Genomic DNA, 20,300 nt, shown 5'->3' with positions numbered 1-20,300 from the left:
CTCCGATCCAGGAGGGCGAATGATTCCTGGGACCATTTGAAAGGACGTGAATAGAGAGTACTTAGTTAGAAACTCTAAATTTGCCCTACTCAAAATTATTATGTATTTTTTCGATTAATGGGTTGATCATGCAAATAAGTTACGTCCAATTTCAATCCGCTCGATTATCGTCGCTAATGTGCCGCCTGTTATATGAAGGCGAAGGCAATGGATGACATTGAAATGAATATAACAAGACATAAAATGCTATTTGCTTTATAAGAGGACCATGTTTTTGTTTTTTAAGAGAAGCTCGTTGTATCTTCCTTCTATTTATTTTTTAATATCGGCTATATATGATATAAGAAAAAAAAAGGGGCAAAAAAATTTAGTGGTGGGTGAAGCCCTAAGCGAGCACCAAAAAAGTTGTAGACATTGAGAAATAGAAGAGAGTGTCACCCCCTATTGCCAATTTTTCTTAAAAAAATTTTCAAAATAAATTCATTGTAAATGGAAAAATGACACAAATTATTAGACCAATGATCATGAAGCTTTGGTAACAATTAGTTAAGTGACATTTTTATTTATCAATAACGAGCTTAATAAAATTCTTTTTATTTTTTGCCCAATTGCTTGGGTCGTCAAGAAATTTTCAGTTTAAATTACCCATTAGAATCCCACCAACTACATGCAAACTGTTTTGAGTTAAGGCCATCTACACAAATTAAAGTATTAAACATAATCGGTTCACGGTATTTGCGAGGTGTTTCGAAGAGCCCTAACTAACCAGGTCCCCAAACCATGACCCCAAATCATAGTGGAAAAAAAAAAAACCCTCCCTTGTCCTTTCCCTCTTCCACTGCATTATTTCTCCATTACAAAATACAAGATTTACACAATTCATAATGCGCTTTTCTTATGTTAATATAATCCAAATTTTGTTTTTGTAAATATTATAATTCGAAAATTCTATTATTTTCCTCCCGTGGGTAATTCACTAGTTCCCAAAATAAAAATCAGTTGACCCGGTCCTTTTCTAACGTTGCGCCACGTGGGGGGAATGTCGAATCAGCTGTCCCTGCACATTTTGTCCGTCAAAAGCGGGGGACACGTCTTTTGTCGCCACGCCAGAAAGGATTTGGGAAAATAGGCCACTTCCCCAAAACCAAGACAACTTGGGAAAGACTGGGAAAAATAAATAAATAAAGAAATATAACAAAAATGTTAAATGTGCTCTTAAGCAGGGGTGAGTAAGATGGACTGATCGAACCAGGAACTGCTCGGACCGGACGGTCCGGTTCCCGAGAGTTCCAATCCGGTTCCTGGTTCTCGAGAGTGACGGTCTAGTTCCCGATTCTTAAAAGTAGAACCGATGTTCGGGCTGTTCGATTTTTGGTATCGAACCGGATCGATCGGAACGGACCAACTATATAAATATTTAAATTTTTTTTAATTTCTTCAAAAAATGAAGTAAAGTAAGTGAAACCCTAAGTTAACTTCAGTCCTCCTCCCCCGAAACTTTCCAAAAGTTATATCGTCATCAGTAGTAACACAAACAAATTTAAGTTATGTATAACAAGTGACCGATTCCATTACACCGGACTAGAACCGGATCAGACCGGTCCTCGGTTCCAGAAATTGGGAACCGGTTTCCTGGTCTGGTTCCACCCGGGAACCGGACCGGACCAAGAACCGATCGTACCTACTCTTAAGGTAACTTTTTAGACTTATTAAATATGTCTAAAACATGTAAAATCTTTTAATGGCCGATTCTCATCAAGATATGTTCTTTTTCTATTTTCTAATTCTCTCAAACAAATGTAATTCTACATTTAGTTAACTCAGTTAATACTTTAAAATCAAGCATTTGTTGTCAGAATATTATAATGCATTGTCGGATTGTATAATATTGTAAATGATTCAGTAATCTCGATCATGTCCTAGGGTTGTTAGTTTTCTTGTTAAATTATTTCCTTTCATGTGCATGTTATTCGAATGTAATTACCCTGGAGTATAGTCTAGCGTTCTAACTATATATAAATGGAATTGTTAAAAAAATGCTCGTAGGATGATTATTAACTTTGATCAAATGAATATTGAAAATTGCACTTTGGAGAATTTAAAACGAATAACTTTCTTAAAATGTGTGTTTTTATCTGTTTTCAAAATGTCCTAAATATTCTTATTCACGTTCTCTATATTTTCAGTAATAGTAATTATTGTATATGTCGGAACACTTGTTCATAAGATAAACTGTACCTGTCCTTTAGCACAAATTACACCGACAATGTGATATGGGTCCCTCATTTCCAGCTCTAAGTTTACACATGACTGATGTTGATAAACGAGTTACAAGTCACTGTTTTTCTAAAATAACGTAAATTTTTTTCTAAATTGATGAAACGCAATGTCCCTATTTATATATTTGCTTCATAAAGCTCGGACATTAGACAAAATGATTGACATTGATAACAGCCATCATATATATATATATATAGAAAACACTCTCAACCCAAATGTAATGTCACATCTACTACTTTCAAGACTTGCAATTTGAACCTTTTAGGTAAGCAACTGTTAAAGCTAGCCGAAAAGAGAAAAGCTGAAAGACTAGCATACCATTTCCATTGGGATGGGCAACCACGTTGAATCAACATGTCATGGAATATTGGATAAGAAAAATGAAGTCTGAAAAGTGATCTAGGCATCACTAAGGATAGACCGGAATTGGATAAGAAAAATAAAAATGAACATTTTAGAGAAAAGGAGGAAAGGGATTTTCCTATTGAAAGTGAGCTGCGCCACCATCGATGCTGATGGTGAATGGTCATGTCCCTTTATTGAAACATTATATAACTATATTTTATTTTGGTGAAAGGTCACATCCTGTCATAGAGGTGTATCTTAACTACTCGTACATGAGGTTTTGAAGGTATTTATCATTGATTGTTCACGTTGATTAATTTTCATTATCCATTGGTAGAATTATTAAACAACCTTGCCCCAATTCATCACTTCTCTATAAACACCACCAAACATACTGGGGTTACTGTCCTCAACGAGACCATCCGCCATGGTCACACTCCTAATCCGACCACCATCATGCCTCTCAATCTCCCCAAGTCACCCCATCGTGTCAGTGTTACTCCCCCTTCTTTTTTTTCTATCATCCTCCATCTCTCTCTCTCTCTCTCTCTGATACATGTCGCCCTTGACCACCCTAACGACGGCGACCGCCATCGTGATGGTCATGATTATCAATTGCGGCCAGCTGTGGCGGCGGCGGCGGTAAAATTATATTCAAATATGTGGAAGTTTTGTGAAGCACCTCAGCATTGTCAAATCTTCTTCAAATCGATGGGAGTTTTGTTTAGGTGTTTTCAACGGCTGCGCCACTAGTCATTTGTCAGCAAGTACAGAACATAGGTGAAAAACCAAAAGGCAATCCACTGGATTGGACGTCAAAGAATTTACAAATTAACTGGATGCATTGTCAAGAAGATTTTCCTCCTATATTCACTTGGACCAGCATCCATCTTTTACAGCGGCCCAAAAGTTTACTAATTCTCGGCATAAAACGAGGCTTATAGCACCCATAAATTTACCATTTACTCAACCAAAAAAGCAACTTTGGACTGATTTGGCCTCTCCTCATGAACAGAAATCAAGAAGAGAAATCAACATAAGAATGTTATGGGGCCATGAAACTCCGACCCGCTTCACGAAGGTACTTGCTGTAGCCGATGGGCCTCATTTCCGATAGACTCCATTCACATAAATAGTAAAATTATCTGGGATCATGCAATCTTCTTCATCTTCTTCTTTTCTTTCTTTCCTTCTTAATTTCTTTTTAGGTTTGAGACTAAGAAGCATATATAGGAAAGTTAATTACACCAATTAAAGCAAGCTTGAGACTAGGTGAGGGGCGAGTTAAATTCCGAGTGGACGGCGATCGGATGGAATTGTTTGCGCTTGATTGTGTGGGTATAAGCCAATCGCCGTTGGGCTTTTGTTGCCATGTATCGCTCTAGATAAGATGACCATCAAACATAAGATTGAGAAATTCTTATTCATATTGAATTTTCGTAGACATGTAAAGAAAATTTAGGATAGCTAGGACCAATGATAAACTTCTAAAGGGAAAATTGTCTAAAAATTCATAAACCTACAGTACGGTGGCCAATTCAGTTTTGAATTTTTCAATTTAGCCTATTTAGACCTAAATCTTTTGACGATTTACCAATATATTCTTTCCAGCCAAAATTTCTGACGCGGCAGTCGTGTCATGTAGGATGATTGACTTTCATGTCAGTGATTTCCGGCTAGTCGAAATTGGTCGGAAGGACTACATTGGAAAATTGTAAAAAGGTTTAGGGCTAAATTGGCTAAATTGAAAAGTTGATGACTCAATTGGCCACTATACGATAGTTTAGGACTTTTTAGACAATTATCTCGACCACTAAGTGCTCGATGTAATATATGGTAAATATTTACTAGGGAAAATTTTCAAATAAAGGCCTGAAGTGCCCTCATTTTCTCACATAAGGGTCTGAAATAGCTATAACAGTTTCAAATAAGGGCCTAACTCCGCTGGCTTGCCTGCCGGCCAATTTTTCTAGCCGGTCTAGGGCATTTTGGTCCCAAAAATAAGTTTAACATAAATTTTAGTTAAATTAGATTAAAAATTAAAAAAAAAAAGAAAAAAAAACAAACGGGGAGGGCTGTAGCCCTCCCGCTTGTGGCCGTTGCCCCATCGGTGATGGAGCCTGCTTTTTTTTTTCTTTTCCTTTTATTAACTTTAGCTTTTCTTTTTCTTTTTTGAATTTTTTTTTGTGAAAAGAAAAAACAGAAAAGGAAAAACAATCAAAAAAATTAAAAGATGAAAATGCCATTGACCTCAGTGAAGTTAGACCCTTTCTTTGAGACTAACATAGTCACTTCTAATCCTTATTTGAAATAAGGTTCACTTCAGAGTCTTATTTGAGAAATTGAGGGCACTTCATGCCCTTATTTGAAACAAGGTCTACTTCAGGCCTTTATTTCAGAAAATGATGGCACTTCGGACCTTTATTTGGAATTTTCCCTATTTACTATGTAGTCTATTACATTTCATGCCATTGTTAAGCAAGCCCAAATAGAACTTAGCTCATTTTTCGGGCTGAACGCTTCCTTTAAAGGCCCATCTTAATCCAATCTATCTGAGCCCAAATCTTCATTCACCTTGTGGGAGACCCAAACCCATCTATCGACCCATAACTTAAAGACCCAATTGAACCCAATTAGGGGGCGTGGGCCTCCACAGGTGGGAAACTCTGATTAATCCTAGCCATTAATTTTCATTCCCTGAGATTTATCTTAGGTCGATGAAACCCCAAACCGTTACCCAATAATCTCACGAAATAGGTAAGACGAGAGTCGAAATCCGAGTGAATGGAAAAAATTTGGTCTTAGGTTCGAGTCAATTTCTGATTTTTGCGTCGGTCACGGTTTAGTCAGGGCTCTTTCATTCGGGGCGGGTGAGATAATCAACATGTTTGGTCAGATCAATAGGATCGACGGAAGGTTTTCCGCGAGCCGAACATATTTTCCTCAAGTCTTGTCGCCTTTTGCCACCTTCGACTAATTTAAAATCTTACCAACCCGGCCTAATTTAATAGAATTTGGAAAGGAGCGGGGTTGGGATTTTTAGTAGTAGCGATATTGATTTCTTTCCCCAATAATACCAACCAAAAAAAAAAAAAAGATCGGTGCATGCATGTCCGTATCCCCAAAATTTGCTTTTGAAAGAATGCACAAGTGTAGTAATTGTATCTTCAAGCAAAAAAAACAGAAAAGTATAGTTATTGTATCAGAGAATTTGCATCTTAACAATATTTTGCTCTACTATTGAGTAAAAAATTTGATTCTTTTCTACTCATTGGCTCAGTCATATGCATACCCAATTTCTACTTGTCCCCACTACCCAATCTCATTAGAAAAGAAAACAATCTTAATTAACTCCTGACTTTCTCTTTCCCAAAAAAAAAAATCATAATCTGTTTAAAATATTTTAACTTCTCCTGTTTCTCTGGGCGGTCCACTAACAATATTACCAATGTCTTTTCTTCTTCCTTTTTTTATAAAAAAAATTAAAGGTCAAAGTATAATAAACCAACTTGACCGAAGGAATCTGGACTTTATGTAGGCCGAGGATGCCCTAAACAAGATCTATGGGGTGCCAAGTAGGCATCACATGTCACTAGAAAGCACAAATTTAATAATTTAATAGATTAGTTTTCATGGGATTTCTTGCACATTAACTTATGACCTCCATCGATTCGGTTCCAGGTTGTCATGTGTTTAATATAACGATCAATTCGGGAAAGCTTTTTGACATATTAAAGGTTTGACCGTCTTCAAAGAATTCTATCATAGCAAGTAAGGGCAAGTCCGCATGAAATTATGGAAATAATCTATACTTTAATGGTTCCCCAAAGTGGCATTAAGAGCTGGATAACAACATGATAGTGTCAGTGACATGGTACGGAAGCTACATCGGAGGCAGCATTATTAAACTAATCGATCTCTGCTCGGCAGCAAATTGCATGCTCGGATGCATTTTAAAGTTAAAGTCAGTTTTCATGTGATTTACTGATCGAACTTTGAAGTTATGTAGGTCCTCCAAAATAGGAGAAATATGTAGGGTGGAGATCAAGATTCTGCATTGGAGCTGTGCATGGTGAGTGGAGCATCCGGTGGTCCAAAATTTTTGTTCCCGTTGTGCTAGAGCAGGGAATATAGAAAGCTGGAACATGATTAAAATAAACTTTGATTTGGCCAGTGGAGTTAATTAACTTTAACTATGGCATCATTTGCAGCTCAGCACGAACCTGAATGGAAGTGATTTCTAGGACAGCACATCCTTGACCTGTTTCACAAAAGGAACATATTCTATTTAGGTAATGCAACTTGTTAAGCTTTCCATATTATAAAGGACTGCTAAAGTAGCCCGATCCTAAAGAGATCCCGCTGAACGGGAGTCTGACCTGTCTCGTGCCCTTCGAGATTCAAGGTCCGAGTTCATTTCACCACTTGGCCAATCCCCCACGCTCCTTAGCAGTTCACTGGCCGGCCCAAAGTCGGGCGTAAGATTAAGTCGCGACCCGTAGCAAATGCTTGTTATTATTTGAACCCTGTGTGTGGAAGGAAGCAGAGGGAGATGGATTAAGCACGGTGTATGCCATGTACCCCTTTCACGTCAACCCATCGAGTGACGTGTGATCTGTCGTTTGGCACTTCTTAGTGATGATGATTCTGATGTCAAATAGTCCTATTTTAACGACGAAAAAGAAGCCCCATTCTTCAAAAATGTGAGGCGCACCTGTCCCAGTTATTCAATGGCGTGAGTAATCGCCTTTTGGCCGACAATTGTGAATCCAATTTCTTTATGATGCCCATTAAGAAGTCAGAACTTCCATCTTACATTATTAAAAAGCATATTTCATTTCTTTTAGTTCTTTTTTCACACATTCAGACCCCCTCGACACCCAACTTTTCTCCCCAATTCTTTGTCTAACCCCAACTTGCTTAGACCTGTGCATGCATAGCCCATCTCTCTCTCTCTCTCTCTCTCTCTCTCTCTCTCTGTGTAGAATTTTTCAAGTTGCTTTTAGTTTGAGGTCAAAAAGTAGGGTTCTTAGATTGATCACTTCATGCAATCCAATGCCCTAGGGAGACCAAATACATTGTGCTGTTAAAATATTCCGATGCAGAGCCCCTGGCACATAGAGTCTCGTATTGGGACAAGACAAGTTTCTGTTTTCTCGTGTAGATGTTCTCGGCACGCAATAAAAAACTTCAATTGCACTTTGTCCCTTTTGGCAAAAAAACTGTGGGTCGAGTCACCCCTCTCTAAGCAAAGCAATCTTGTCAACCCTAGTGCTTCCCAAGCAGCAAATGATGTTGACCCAAGTTCCACACAACAATGCATGACGATCTAGGGTTAAGTACATGTTTAGTTCTCGAGAGATCGAGTTCCATACGACGAAGGAACGATCGGTCCCAACAATCTGTCTTGTTTGGTGGATCTTGCATGCCACGGTCGCCAGTAGAAAATCGAATTTACATAATTTTTGTTCCCAACAAAAAAATAAGATCCAAAGAGAGTTCACAGTAAGTTAAAAAAGTGTCGGGGAGATAATAACGTACAAATAAAAAAATTATCTTTATATGACTTACTGACATATGTCAATTATCACTATCAGGAGTATGAATTACTGGTGCATGTATTGCTTATTACAACTTTGGTCAGTAAACTTTAGGGTTAGAATTTAGAAGTCATGCGATTGCAAAAGCCAGAATCAAAGGGCTGAGAGCTAGATGCACTTGAAGTGACTTTATCGCATAAGAAATATGATTAAGAGAAGAAAAGCAAGATATTCTTCAACACAATGCAAAGAACTAGCAATAGAACTAGCATCGCCATGATAAGATTTCAATATGCAAATGTACTTTACAGATTACTTTTGAGAAGGAATTTGTTAATGAGTGTCATTGAGGTACTTCTTGTTACAACTATGTATTAACTATTATATAGCGAATCGTGTAATCAGTAGTATATTAAACCTTTGCTTTTACAGTACACGTAACAAGTGGTATAGAATACTCGTTAACGAGACTAAGGCCAAAAACGAACTCAACATGACTAGATACCCGATGAACTGGTTGAGAAATAGCCAAACCAGATTACTGAATTGATTTAACGATCGCTAAACTTGGCTTGGCAACTTAGCAAACTGTTTATCGTCTTCCACCTATAAACTGACACGCGATGACATGGTTGACACCTTTAATTTTGCACCAACCGTCAAAGAATCATTTAGTTTGACCTAAGGTTGATTGGAGGTTAATAAAGATTTAACTGATGAGATACAAAGCTCGAAAAACATAATTTGAACCTCAAAATGGTTTTTGCTCGCCAAATTGAGTATTTTATCACACATTTTGTTACTCGAATTTGACAATCGATTTTTTGTCCTTCAGAACCAGGCACCTTATTTTCATAGTATCGGGAAGTTTGTGAATTCTAGATTTTAGGGACCCCAAGAATTCCATCGCAAAAAAATTGGGCCGATTGGATGTCGGATGAGAAATTTTATTTGTCAAGATTTGAATTTTCCATACAATTTGAATCTTGAACAAATAAATTATTTAGCCTTAAATGATGTACACAATTTTTTTTGTAATCAGAATTCTCAGTATTGAAGATCCACCTCTACTTTTGTTATGTAGTCTCATGCAGTCCTTAAATAAATTTTTGGAACTGCTAATCTAAATGTCCCTGAATTCCGAACTTTACCAATCTATAAAATGTTTTGGAGGTTAGCCTAAACTCAGTAGATGATAGGAGATCTACTCATCCTCAATCTAATTTCATGTGATCATTATCTTGTTATTCGATCATCTGGTTTGCCATGTCACATAGAATGTGATTATTGTCATATTATTTGTTTTCATGTTTACCATTGTCATGTCGCTAGAAATTATTATTATATCATGTTGCTTGTGATTATTGTCATATTGCTTGACTCATAAATATCGTCACTTCGTCATCATTCATGTCACATTGCTTGTGATGATTTTATGGTACTTTGTCACCATGTTTTCAATGTAATGTTGGATTTGCGTATCACCATCTAGTTATGTTTGAATTTCAAATATTCCATATTGTTGTCATGTCATGTTATTTTCTTGTCATGCTGAATTTCAATGTTTGAATTTTGAATTTGTATATCACCATCTCGTTATGTCTGAAGTTCAAATTTTTGTTGCCATGTCATGTCATTTCTAATTTTTTCTATATTCCAAATTTTCCATATCGTTGCTATGCCGTAAATTTATAATTATGTATGAACTCCAAATTTGTCATGTTATATCCATGTCATGTCATTTTCTCAATCATGTTTGAATTTTGAATTTGCCGTGTTGTAGTCATGCCGGGCCATTTTTTGAAATAATGGTTGAAATTTGCACCGCAATTGACATTTGCATACACACTTTTGCACATAGATGGAAACACGCTGCCATATACGAGAAAACGGCCTCATTAATCAATAATAACGTCGTATAAGTGCTTTTGTGACATTTTGAATTTTGAAACAAAACGTTACACATCCTTAGGAAATTAGTTGATGAATGTTTTAAAGATTAACGAATTAACCAGAAATAGAGTTGCGCTATCGAAAGGGCGTCGTGGGATGCTACCAGTCTCATGGGTAACCGAACATCAGGAACTAAGATCTTGGTTTTTCGTCTGACCTTTTCTTTCATACATGCACCTACGTAATTGACTTTCTCATCACCGTACAAGCCCTTTAGGTGTCTACTTGGCCTAGGTTTACTTAAATTGATTAGTGACGACTCTAATCTAGTTATTTATGATCACGATCGTGTCGACACCCCGTATGATACCGAAACTTAGGATTTAGGAAGATTCTATTGATCGAGGCGCCTACTAACTAGCAAGCCATCGATCTGCCAAGTGGATAAAAGCCTATTGGCGCGTTGCTAGTCGTAATTACACAACGTACTTTGAGAATTCGAATCCTTTGGCGGCTGGCCAAAAGAATGCCTCAATAACAACAAGGTCAAATTGCAAATAATAGATACTTATTATGTATTTTGAAATTGTTATTAATATAAAAAATGATCAATAAAAAATATTGTTACTAATCTAATTTTAAACACCAGTTAACTGTTTTAAATATACATAATGAGTAATCAATTCTTGTCATTGACCTTTTAATTATTGAGGCATTTTCCAGTACTTAATTTGTGTCTTTTCTTTTTCCGAAGGTCTATACTCGTGGCCATCAAATCTTAAAGGAACTTTATTGTCTGATATTACTTTGATATTTACTTTGTCTATTATTTTTTTTTAGTTATTTATTTTTCTCCATTTTCGATACTTTTTCATTTTTTTACAGCAATTGAGGGTAGAAGGGAAATTTCCTGTAAAAAGTGAGATGATATATAATTTTACCTTTTAAATATGCATTGCACATGCTAAGGTATAAAACTAATGGAGAGTTCACTACAGTGACAAAATGAAAATTGTAGGGTATCGTGTAGCGGTTGAAAGTTTGGAGCGCACGTATACTATATCCCAAAAGTTCTGAGGCTTATGTAATTTCTGCTAAATAGAATGAAATAGACAAAAAATAGTAACGTGTTCACTTATCTGAACTGAGGAAAAAACATTGCAAATCGACAAGGTCAATGGATAATCACAAACTATCCCAACATTTGTAATCATATACCTAACACGAGATGAATAACTTTTGTATGCATTCGGAACATTTGAACCCCCCTCATCTTGATCATTGAACAGTGTGGGCTTCACGTGGGACTTGCATGAATCGATAACGTTAGTACGGAGTGGGATCACATGCATCCGGTGCATGCGATACTTGCTCACATGAGAGAGAGAGAGAGAGAGAGAGAGAGAGAGAGAGAGAGAGAGAGAGAGAGAGAGAGAGAGAGAGAGAGAGAGGTGGGGCCAGGAGAAGGGGTGAGCATAGGTTAATCATGCATTATGTTGGCAAATTGACCAACCAAATCGTGGGTGCACCACTTATGATTCTTATTGGTGCCGCCATCACCAAAATCAAAATTCACCCGCAACCACAGAAAGACTTGATTCCCGAAAGCGACGGATGGGCATGGCTATTGAGAGAGAAACTTGGCTTTAGGAATTCTTCATAAGTCCAACCTGATCTTATGCCTAACGTCAACTCCACTACATTGTATATATATCAGGCATAAAGTTCAGGTATACTAAGATCGATTTCTACAATGAGTTTGTTGTCTATACAGTGATGTGGTTGAATTCCCATTGGAATCTCTAGTATAATCATCTTATTTAGATAAGCACTAGCAGGTAATTTGCTCGTGCTTTATATTGCTAAATCGAATTTGAGCCCCTATCGAGGGGATCACTTTCATTGTTGGAGAAAACCGAGATGGGATCCACTTTCGCCCACAGCTCAGCAAGACGAGATCTTAGTCACCTGTTGAGGAGATCCGGGCTCATATGAACGGTCGAGATCCCGATACGTGGATGGGCGCGTTATGTTCGAATTACGTGTATAGAATATGATATAATTTCTCTCCTAGGCCCTCTCTTTTTTCTCCCCTAGACTTTTTTTTTTTTGGGGTCAAATTCTCCCCTAGACTTTAGTAGGGAGAATTTGGAAAAATTGGACCGTGTGGGGAGAATAAAAAGGACACATTGAAAAGGGGGTGGCCACATGATGTGATGTCCAATGTTTTTCAAAAAGAAGAAAAATCAGAGTCGTTGTCGTTTGGTGCACGTACTAAGAGATTCATGCATGGTTTCGGAAAGAAGCAACATCAGAAGCTTATTATTGACCCATGCTCTTTTCATCATCTTCCCACTCTTCGTCCTCGCTTTGCCCATCTGAATCTACCGGAACGTGCAGGTCACGCATTAGCCGGAATCTACGGGACGGGGCGGGGACAGTGTAATAGCAAGAAAATGATTTTTGAACTTTAATCTAACGTGCAATATTTAAACTTTTGATTCGTTCAATGTGATCGCTGAACTTTTGTTCAATGTTCAATGCTTGGACTTTTGAATATTTTCATGTGTTTTAGGAACTACGAACATTCATTAATAGTTCAAGGATCACATTAGATAAAATAAAATCTAGAGACAACGTTGTATATTGAGTTAAATTACATGATTTACATTTACACAGATTAAAAGTTCAGAGGCAATATTGCTTATTGGATTAAAGTTCAAAGAGCATTACCATTGCCCTTTTTAATAGCCGTTGCATTCCCAAGTTAGTATTTTGAACCCCTCTCTCTTTTTCTCTCTCTCTCTCTCTCTCTCTCTCTCTCTACAATAAAAGATGACAATCTCAATTTGGTCCAAGAGTTCATATCTAATTCCCTGAAATGTGATTTGCATATGTTTCTTTTAAAAACTTGCAAGCAGTAATTTATTTTTCTTCAATTTGAAACGTTGCTGATAACATCTTTTTGCCAAAATGGCAATCTAGAAAGGACCCATGGTCACTACAAAATGCATAAGAAGCAAGGGCATGAAAAGGGACTACTATGTTACATTTCTAATGCTGACTGAACCTTCTTTCGTGTGTAAGACAGCTTTTATATGTTGAAAATCTTGGTAGTAATTAAGGAGGAAGGATAAGTTATTGACATCGAGGCATTACATCTTGGAGTGAAGCCTCATCCATATTTCATAGCAGCGTTTTGCTTGGCTGCAACAGTACTCTCCGAAGCTCGTTGGCCATTCCGTGCAAGAGTACCGGTTTCCTGATAACTCCGTTGATTCCGACCTGCAAACATCGATCCCATACATCATCGTCGCCGCTAGTGGTCAAGGCGACGATCACCGGCCAATTGGTACTGCTGCGGAACTGGCGGATCTTATTCGCCACTTCAAACCCGTCCAAGCCGGGCATGTGAAGATCCAAAAGGACGATCTGGAAAGATGATCCAGAGGGGTGGAGAGCGCTGAGGCACTCGACTCCCGAAGAGACGGTGGACACCTTGCAGCCTAGCTTCTCGAGAAGCTTCCGGGTGACGGCCTTGTTCACATCGTCAGAGTCTACGAGCAATACTTTTAAGCCTGCAAAGAGTGAGTTAGAGTGTGGATAATCTGGAGATGGCCCCGATTCGGTAATGGCCGTTGAGATGGACTCTCGGAGTTGGAACCGGAGGACAAGCGTCATGCTCTGAGCGAAGCCCTGAGGGTTCGGGACTACCCAGATGTTACCTTGCATCAACTGTCGATCAGGACAAACAAGTTCAGTTAACAATCTAGTATCAATAAAAGAGGTAAAAAGGAAAAGAGAAGGCGAGGAAAACATTATAAAGCAATATTGACAGGCACATTGCGATATGTCTACTGTCTAGCAAATCGAAACATGTTTCAATCCGAAATTCTTCGAAAAGAAAGGTCATACACTAGTAACGAAAGGCACTAACAGTTCTTACACGAATTTTTTATAGTAATCAGATTAAAGAGCAATGTAAAAAGAAGAAACCATTGCCAGTTTGTCCAGTTCGAAGCAGCAGCTAGAATTGGGAAGATGCTATTGTCCAGGAGTAGTCAAATGCAAGTCTACACAGTGACTTAATCAGATTAGAGGGGATTCTTTTCCAAGCATGCATCATCAGTAAGTAGAAAACATTAAGCGAATTAACAGATGCCAATTGAAACAAGACTATCTGACAGTCTCCAAAGGAGGCATATACTAATGAGTCTGCTAGTGTCCATACACTGAGGCAGATATAATTACAAGTAACTGACATCTTGCATCTGCAATCCACATCTAAAACTAATTTTCATTATTTTTCGACATAGGCATGCAAGAAAGTCACAAGTACACAATGGACATACATAGCCACACTCAGGAAATAAGTCTACGGAAGTCGGTGAAAATGAAAGAAGGAAAAAAGAAGAAGAAAACTCAGTACCTGTACTAGCCTTTTGCAGATGCTGAAGCTCAAGCCCTCCTCGACCCCATCACTGTTGTATTTCCGACCTCCAAGCTGTACCGTCGAAACTGACCTCTCCAACAATGAGCTGTCGTCTCTTATTCCAACTTCAAATTTGATACGCACACATCTATCAGATGATTCAGGCCTCCAGGACGCCCAACCTCGATCGTACCTTCCCTGACTTCCACTGGCTTTCTCACGAAGAATTCGAAGAGTTACTAATCCTCCTTGATTACTGTCATTCAGCAAGTTACCAATCATATGCAGAATTACCTGAAAAACCCTCCTTTCATCGCCCATTACGTTGTTCGGCAAGGACTTATCGACATCCAATTCGAAACCGAACCCCTTGTAGATACACAAGCACTTGGCCAAGCAAGCTGCTTCTCTTATCATGTTGTGCATAGAAAACGGTCTTACTTCCAATGGAAATCTCCCGCTATTCTTAGTCGACATGTCCACCACATCATTTATCAAATTTGCTAAGACAGTACTGGTTCTTGCCATAGCGTCTCCAATAATTCTTTGGTCCGCATTCAAACTCTCATCCTGCATAACCGACAGCAAGCCTGTGATTGTGTGCATAGGCCTCTTTAACCCATCGTTCATGACCTTTTGGAATGAGCTTCGGGCCTGACTTGCCATCATAGCGTTCCTCCTTGCCTGCTGTAGAGCCCGGTTTTGCTCCTCCAGTTTCTCTCTCATTAGCTGAGACTCTTCAAGGATAGCTGCGTGTGAGAGAGCCACTGCCACCTGATCGGCCACCACCTTGATAATCTCGAGTTCTTGATTGCTCCAAGTTCGTGGCTCTCCACCAGGAAGGACCAAGACCAGTATCGCATAACATGCTGGAAGGAGTTCAGGTGTCCCTCCCTTGAAGTTGGAGACACGAAGCATCGGCATCCGAATTGCGGCTACTGGGCCGGACTCCCCCGGCCCTACACTACTTGCAGTTGCAAGTGCAGAGTCAGGGCTCAAAGTCTTCACCTGATCGCTCTTCTTAATTGAAACAACATCTGGATCAGTTATCGGAATAGGGATGTGATAGGTTCCTGAGTAATTCCTTCCCCTCAACTCATGCGTCAAGTTCATCTCGGATTTACCATTGTTAGGCATCCAAACTGCGCAGTTCTGCAACCCCAGTGTCTTGGATAGCTCGACCAGGGTCGTGTACAAAATAGTATGCCTATCGAGCGATTTGCGAATCTCTTGTGTGAGCATCCGCACATGCAAACTGGCTTCTCTCTGTTTCATTATGAGCCCAACCTCTTGCCCCAAATCCCAAGCCTTCTTCTTCAACATGAACTCTCTCACCTTCACTTTGAGAAGCAGAGGAATAAGGGTGATGAGCGTTATCGCTGTGGCACACGAGACGAGAGCAGTTAAAATCTTGAACACGGTGAGCGCGAGCATGAGTTGGAAGGGATGGTGGGCATAAGTCCACCCATTGAGCAGATGGGTCAGTCCGCACAGAACAATGAAGGCAATGAATTGAAAGAGGACCCATTTGAACGGGACGTTCGAGCAGCTAACAAAGTACAGCAATTCAATCGGGATCGAAAAGTAGGCCACGGCAATCAAGAAGTCGCTCACTCTCTGGCACTCCAAAATGCTTTCGACGCTCCACAAACTTCCCTCGTCATCGCAATTGCATCGCGGGAATCCATTCTCAGCCACGGAAACGGTAATGAGCAGCGAAGAGATCAAGAGCCCGGGAGCTAATTTCTTTAACATTGCATTGAAACAGAGCGGTGAGTTCAATCCATTACACGCGAAACTTTTCAAGAGCAGGAACCATCTGAAAATCTCCACGACATCACGGCGAGCTCACTTGCAGTCCCAGAAGACTTCTCCAGACCGTGATCTTCGGCATCCGTTAACCTACGAAATATCAGAACCCTACAAAATTTTAGTGCTTGCAACATCTAACCTTTATAGAGAGACTGAACTTAGAATCTAACGCACCAAACAGAAAACAAATTAAAAAATCTCAAAAGTCACGACCTTTATCTTTCTTCTACAATGACTTACTATGCGGGAACACCTCAAATTCTGGCACAGATGCATTGCATCGCCAAGTAGATAAACCATAATCTAATCAGAAACAAACAGTGACGGGGAGATTTCTTCCGCTAAAATAATACCCCCCCACATTAGCAACAAAACAAAGCGACCCTCCGAAGTCACGACCGGAAACAACCCCCGAAGAAACAGTAAAAATCTGAATAAATTAATGGTGGTGGCCAGGCCAGACCAGAATAAAAAGAAACAGAACCCACCAATGGAAACGCACAAGAAATCTCCAAGGAGGACAAAAACCCCCCCGGAACGCAAGCAGAGTGGGAGAAGAGAGAGAGAGAGAGAGAGAGAGAGAGAGACACTGTACCGGCGAAATCTACCAAGAAATTGCCGAGCCCAGATTTCGAACGAAGCTCAGCTGTGAGTCCAGATCCCTCACATGCAAAGAAGAGAGCTCTGCCTCTCTCTCTCTCTCTCTCTCTCTCTCGAACGCAGCTCCGAGTACATCACTCAATCCCCACATCATGTACTTTACACAAATAGTTATATGGTACCGATATCATTTCGCTCCGTCGAAAGCAACAAGACCAATCTGGGTACGGCTACAGACCCCCTCCCCAACCCAACAGCGACGAATCCCAAGAACAATCGGAGAGAAGAAGAAAAAGAAAAAAGAAAGTGGGGGTGGGGGAGTAAAAATTGGGTTTCCAGATGCGCCCGGCGCGCGTTCAAACCGGCCACCTCGCGCCGCGTAAGCCGCCGGCACGACGCCGAAGAACAAGAAATACTACTACGGAAGAAGAAGGAGAAGGAGGAGAAGGAGGAGGAGGAGGAGGAGGAGGAGAGCAAGGATCGCTTCTTGCTCTCTTTTCCTGGACCCTTTCCTTGTCTTTCCGCAAGAAGAAAGACGACTCCCAGAAAAGACTTTCGGTTTTCGTGCAACTCAGAGGGCTCGATTCGGACGCAACCAGAAGGAAGGAATGCAGGCCCCGAAAGCAGCCCCTTCCTCCGCCTGGTGCATGCGGCTGGTGGTGCTTCGTGGTGCTTTGTGCTGGTGCTGCTCTGTGCTTGTATTTCAAGATCAAGATCAAGAGAGAGAAAGAGAGAGAGAGAGAAAGGGAGGGGGGGGAGGAGGTTTTTCAAAGCGCCGTTTGTTTTTCGGGGGAAGAGGGGGGGGGAGGGAGAAATGGGGGAATGGAAATGGAAAGACAAGTGGAAAGTGAAGGGAGGGGGGGCGGATGGTGGGGCCCGTGGCTTCCCCCATGAGGAGTATTTGGACGCTCTTTTGGAACCCCCAGGCTCCTTCCTCGGCAGGCGGACCCCACGTTTTTCTTTTGTATTTTCTTTATTCTACTGACTCTCTCTCTCTCTCTCTCTCTTTAATATGAGAAGGATACGTCTACGTTTCTCTCTTTTTTTTTTTTTTTCTTTTTGCTTTTGTTCTTTCTCCCTTTGCCCTTTTCGCCTTCCTAAGTTTTTCTGGAAATTTCCGACGCTTAGGGCGCGAGTGATAACTATCGTGTCCCGAAAATAGATTTCCGGCAGTTCCCTAGACGAGTTTATGGACAGAGATACGCGTTTGATAACGATACAGAATTTCTTCTTGCTATGCTCTTTTTCCATTTCATCGACGGGCGTCGGCGGGCGACCGGCGAGGGCCGGCGGTCGGTGGGCGACCATGGGGGTGTGCGGCGGCCGGCGGGGGGCGACGGTTGGCGGGCAGCCATGAGGGTTGGCGGCGGCCGACGGGGGTGGTGGCTGGAGGCGGCCACATAGACGTATTTCTCTTCTTCTTTTTTTTTTTTCAGAAATTGAAAAGTAGAAAATTTTACTTCGCATTTTTGTTTCAAACCTATTTCTAAACTAAAAATTTATTTCAAAAATAGAAAAATAAAATTATTTTACCAAACGAATTGTTATTTCAAATTTATTTATGAAAATAGAAAAATAGAAAAAACAGAAAAACGTAATGATTATCATGCATGCCTTTAATGCATTGAAAATGAAAATGTTTTCTTATTAGCTTGAAGTGGTTTTCATTCATGACTTTCGATTGGTGGGAGAGTCGATTCCTGAACTCTTCGGTAAGGTCTCAATGGCTTTGACCCGATTAACAAGAGCTTTATTTTACTCATTTTTTTTTATCTGTATCATTTTAGAAAAGATGCACTAAAATATGAAACCCATCAACTTTTCGTTACGATCCAGTTATAGATATAACATATCAAACTTCAAACATGAGTAAAAATGAAATATAGCTATTAGGTGCGTGTGCTGCTGATGAAGCAATAACGATGATTATGAACAAGTAATGCCAATAGTAAAGAGATAGAAGATAGCATATCGAGATTTACGTGATTTGACTTTATCCTCGAGCCTACGTCTACTCTCAGCATTAATAGTCGTAAAAAGGCGAGAATCCACTAATAATCTTCCAAGCAAATTGCAATTAGCAAGTGTTGTTCCTATCAACTGATAGATTACACAATTAAGACACAACCATTGCTCTTATAAATGTACGCTTGACTTTATCATGATGACAACTCAGTAGCACCTCACGGAGATATTATCAGTAACACACAGTCACTATCAACAAAAAACAGAGCATAGAAGAACACTCGAAGCACCAGACTAGTTTTGTTCGTTTCTACCCAACCTTACATTCCTCTTGGATTGAATATATAGGCATTCATCTTCAAATGACCGTTCTCCATTCAAATCCTCAAGTAGCCGTTTGTTCTACTCACTCAGAATCATTATAACAGCTCTTTGACATCGGCAACGTCTCTTTGACAATGGTAGTTTCTCAAAACAGTGTCAGTGTACTTTTGTAAGAGTATGTCCCATGTTCAATAATGCCAAAACTGCTCCCGATCAATTCTGGTATTCTTTTTCGAATTCCAAGACTGAAGATAACCGTTAGACGCCATATTGAGATTGGAAAGAGGATGTCATGCATTTTCCATTTCTCTGATATCGGTAGTTGCTTCTACTAACAATTTGCTGCTCTTGATAATGATTTGTTGCATATGATAACGATAAGATTTTTAGGTCCTTCTAAGCATATTGACAATTGCGACTCTACCAAGCTGTTCATTTTCATGGTTCTTCCAAGCTTAACCGCTTAACCAAACATCCTTGTTCTAGGCAAGCTTTTTCACTATCATGGTCCTTTGAAACTTCACCAAACATTATCGTTCTAGGCTTGTTCATCATCGCCAAGGTCCATCCAACCGTTCGCCAATATCCTTATTCTTCTTGACCTGTTCACTATCGATCAAAGTCCTTCTAGATTGTTCACCTTTCAGAGATCTTTCTAGCTCACATACATCTTGACGCCAAATACCTTGTTTACCCTTTATATTGGTAGAGATCCCTTGAAATCAGCATAACACTCTTAACAGTGGCAAAGCACTCCTTATATTAGAATCACTTGGTGCTAATTATGACATCATTTACATATTGGCTTGTGCATATATCACCTAGTACTATTTAACCAATACACACATGAATAGTTTTTGATTATTTTGTCATATTCAAAATAACATAGGGGATTTTCCCAACAATGACGATCGAGATCTAACTTGAGTAAGCGAAATCTTGACGAGCAAGATCTTGACAGGAAAGATCTCATGGCAATGACCTTGACAAGCAAGTGAGCTAGATTTTGACTCAGCCATGTCACTTGGGGTGGTACCACCTCGGTGGTTTGTCGCATGAGATCTCGTGACACTGGTGATTGATGCAGCTGGGTGGTGTCATTCAGGGTC

General features: G+C 39.8%; 1 protein-coding gene across 1 annotated transcript; it reads right to left on the bottom strand.

Moving 5' to 3' along the window:
• Positions 1 to 12,955: 12,955 nt before the first annotated feature.
• Positions 12,956 to 16,245, bottom strand: LOC115677736 (ethylene receptor 2-like). Its single transcript, XM_030600954.2, has 2 exons — positions 14,488 to 16,245; positions 12,956 to 13,793 (listed from the first exon to the last, which is right to left on the bottom strand). Exons 1-2 carry the CDS (start codon positions 16,243 to 16,245, stop codon positions 13,245 to 13,247), a joined length of 2,307 nt encoding a protein of 768 aa, XP_030456814.1. The 3' UTR covers positions 12,956 to 13,244.
• Positions 16,246 to 20,300: the final 4,055 nt, after the last annotated feature.

This window comes from Syzygium oleosum, unplaced genomic scaffold (genome assembly GCF_021117445.2).
Source record: "Syzygium oleosum isolate NSW1041296 unplaced genomic scaffold, Sole_v2.1 Sole_v2.01, whole genome shotgun sequence".
Taxonomy (NCBI): Eukaryota; Viridiplantae; Streptophyta; class Magnoliopsida; order Myrtales; family Myrtaceae; genus Syzygium; species Syzygium oleosum.
The sequence above is the reverse complement of the archived record's forward strand: the minus strand, read 5'-3'. Positions and strand labels throughout refer to the sequence as shown.

Bases quoted from the DNA above. Each gene is read 5' to 3' on its own strand.
- LOC115677736 (XM_030600954.2), bottom strand. From the start codon at position 16,245: ATGTTAAAGAAATTAGCTCCCGGGCTCTTGATCTCTTCGCTGCTCATT. The intron at 13,794-14,487 runs GTACTGAGTTTT...CCTGATCGACAG, and splicing joins TCTGCAAAAGGCTAGTACAG to TTGATGCAAGGTAACATCTG.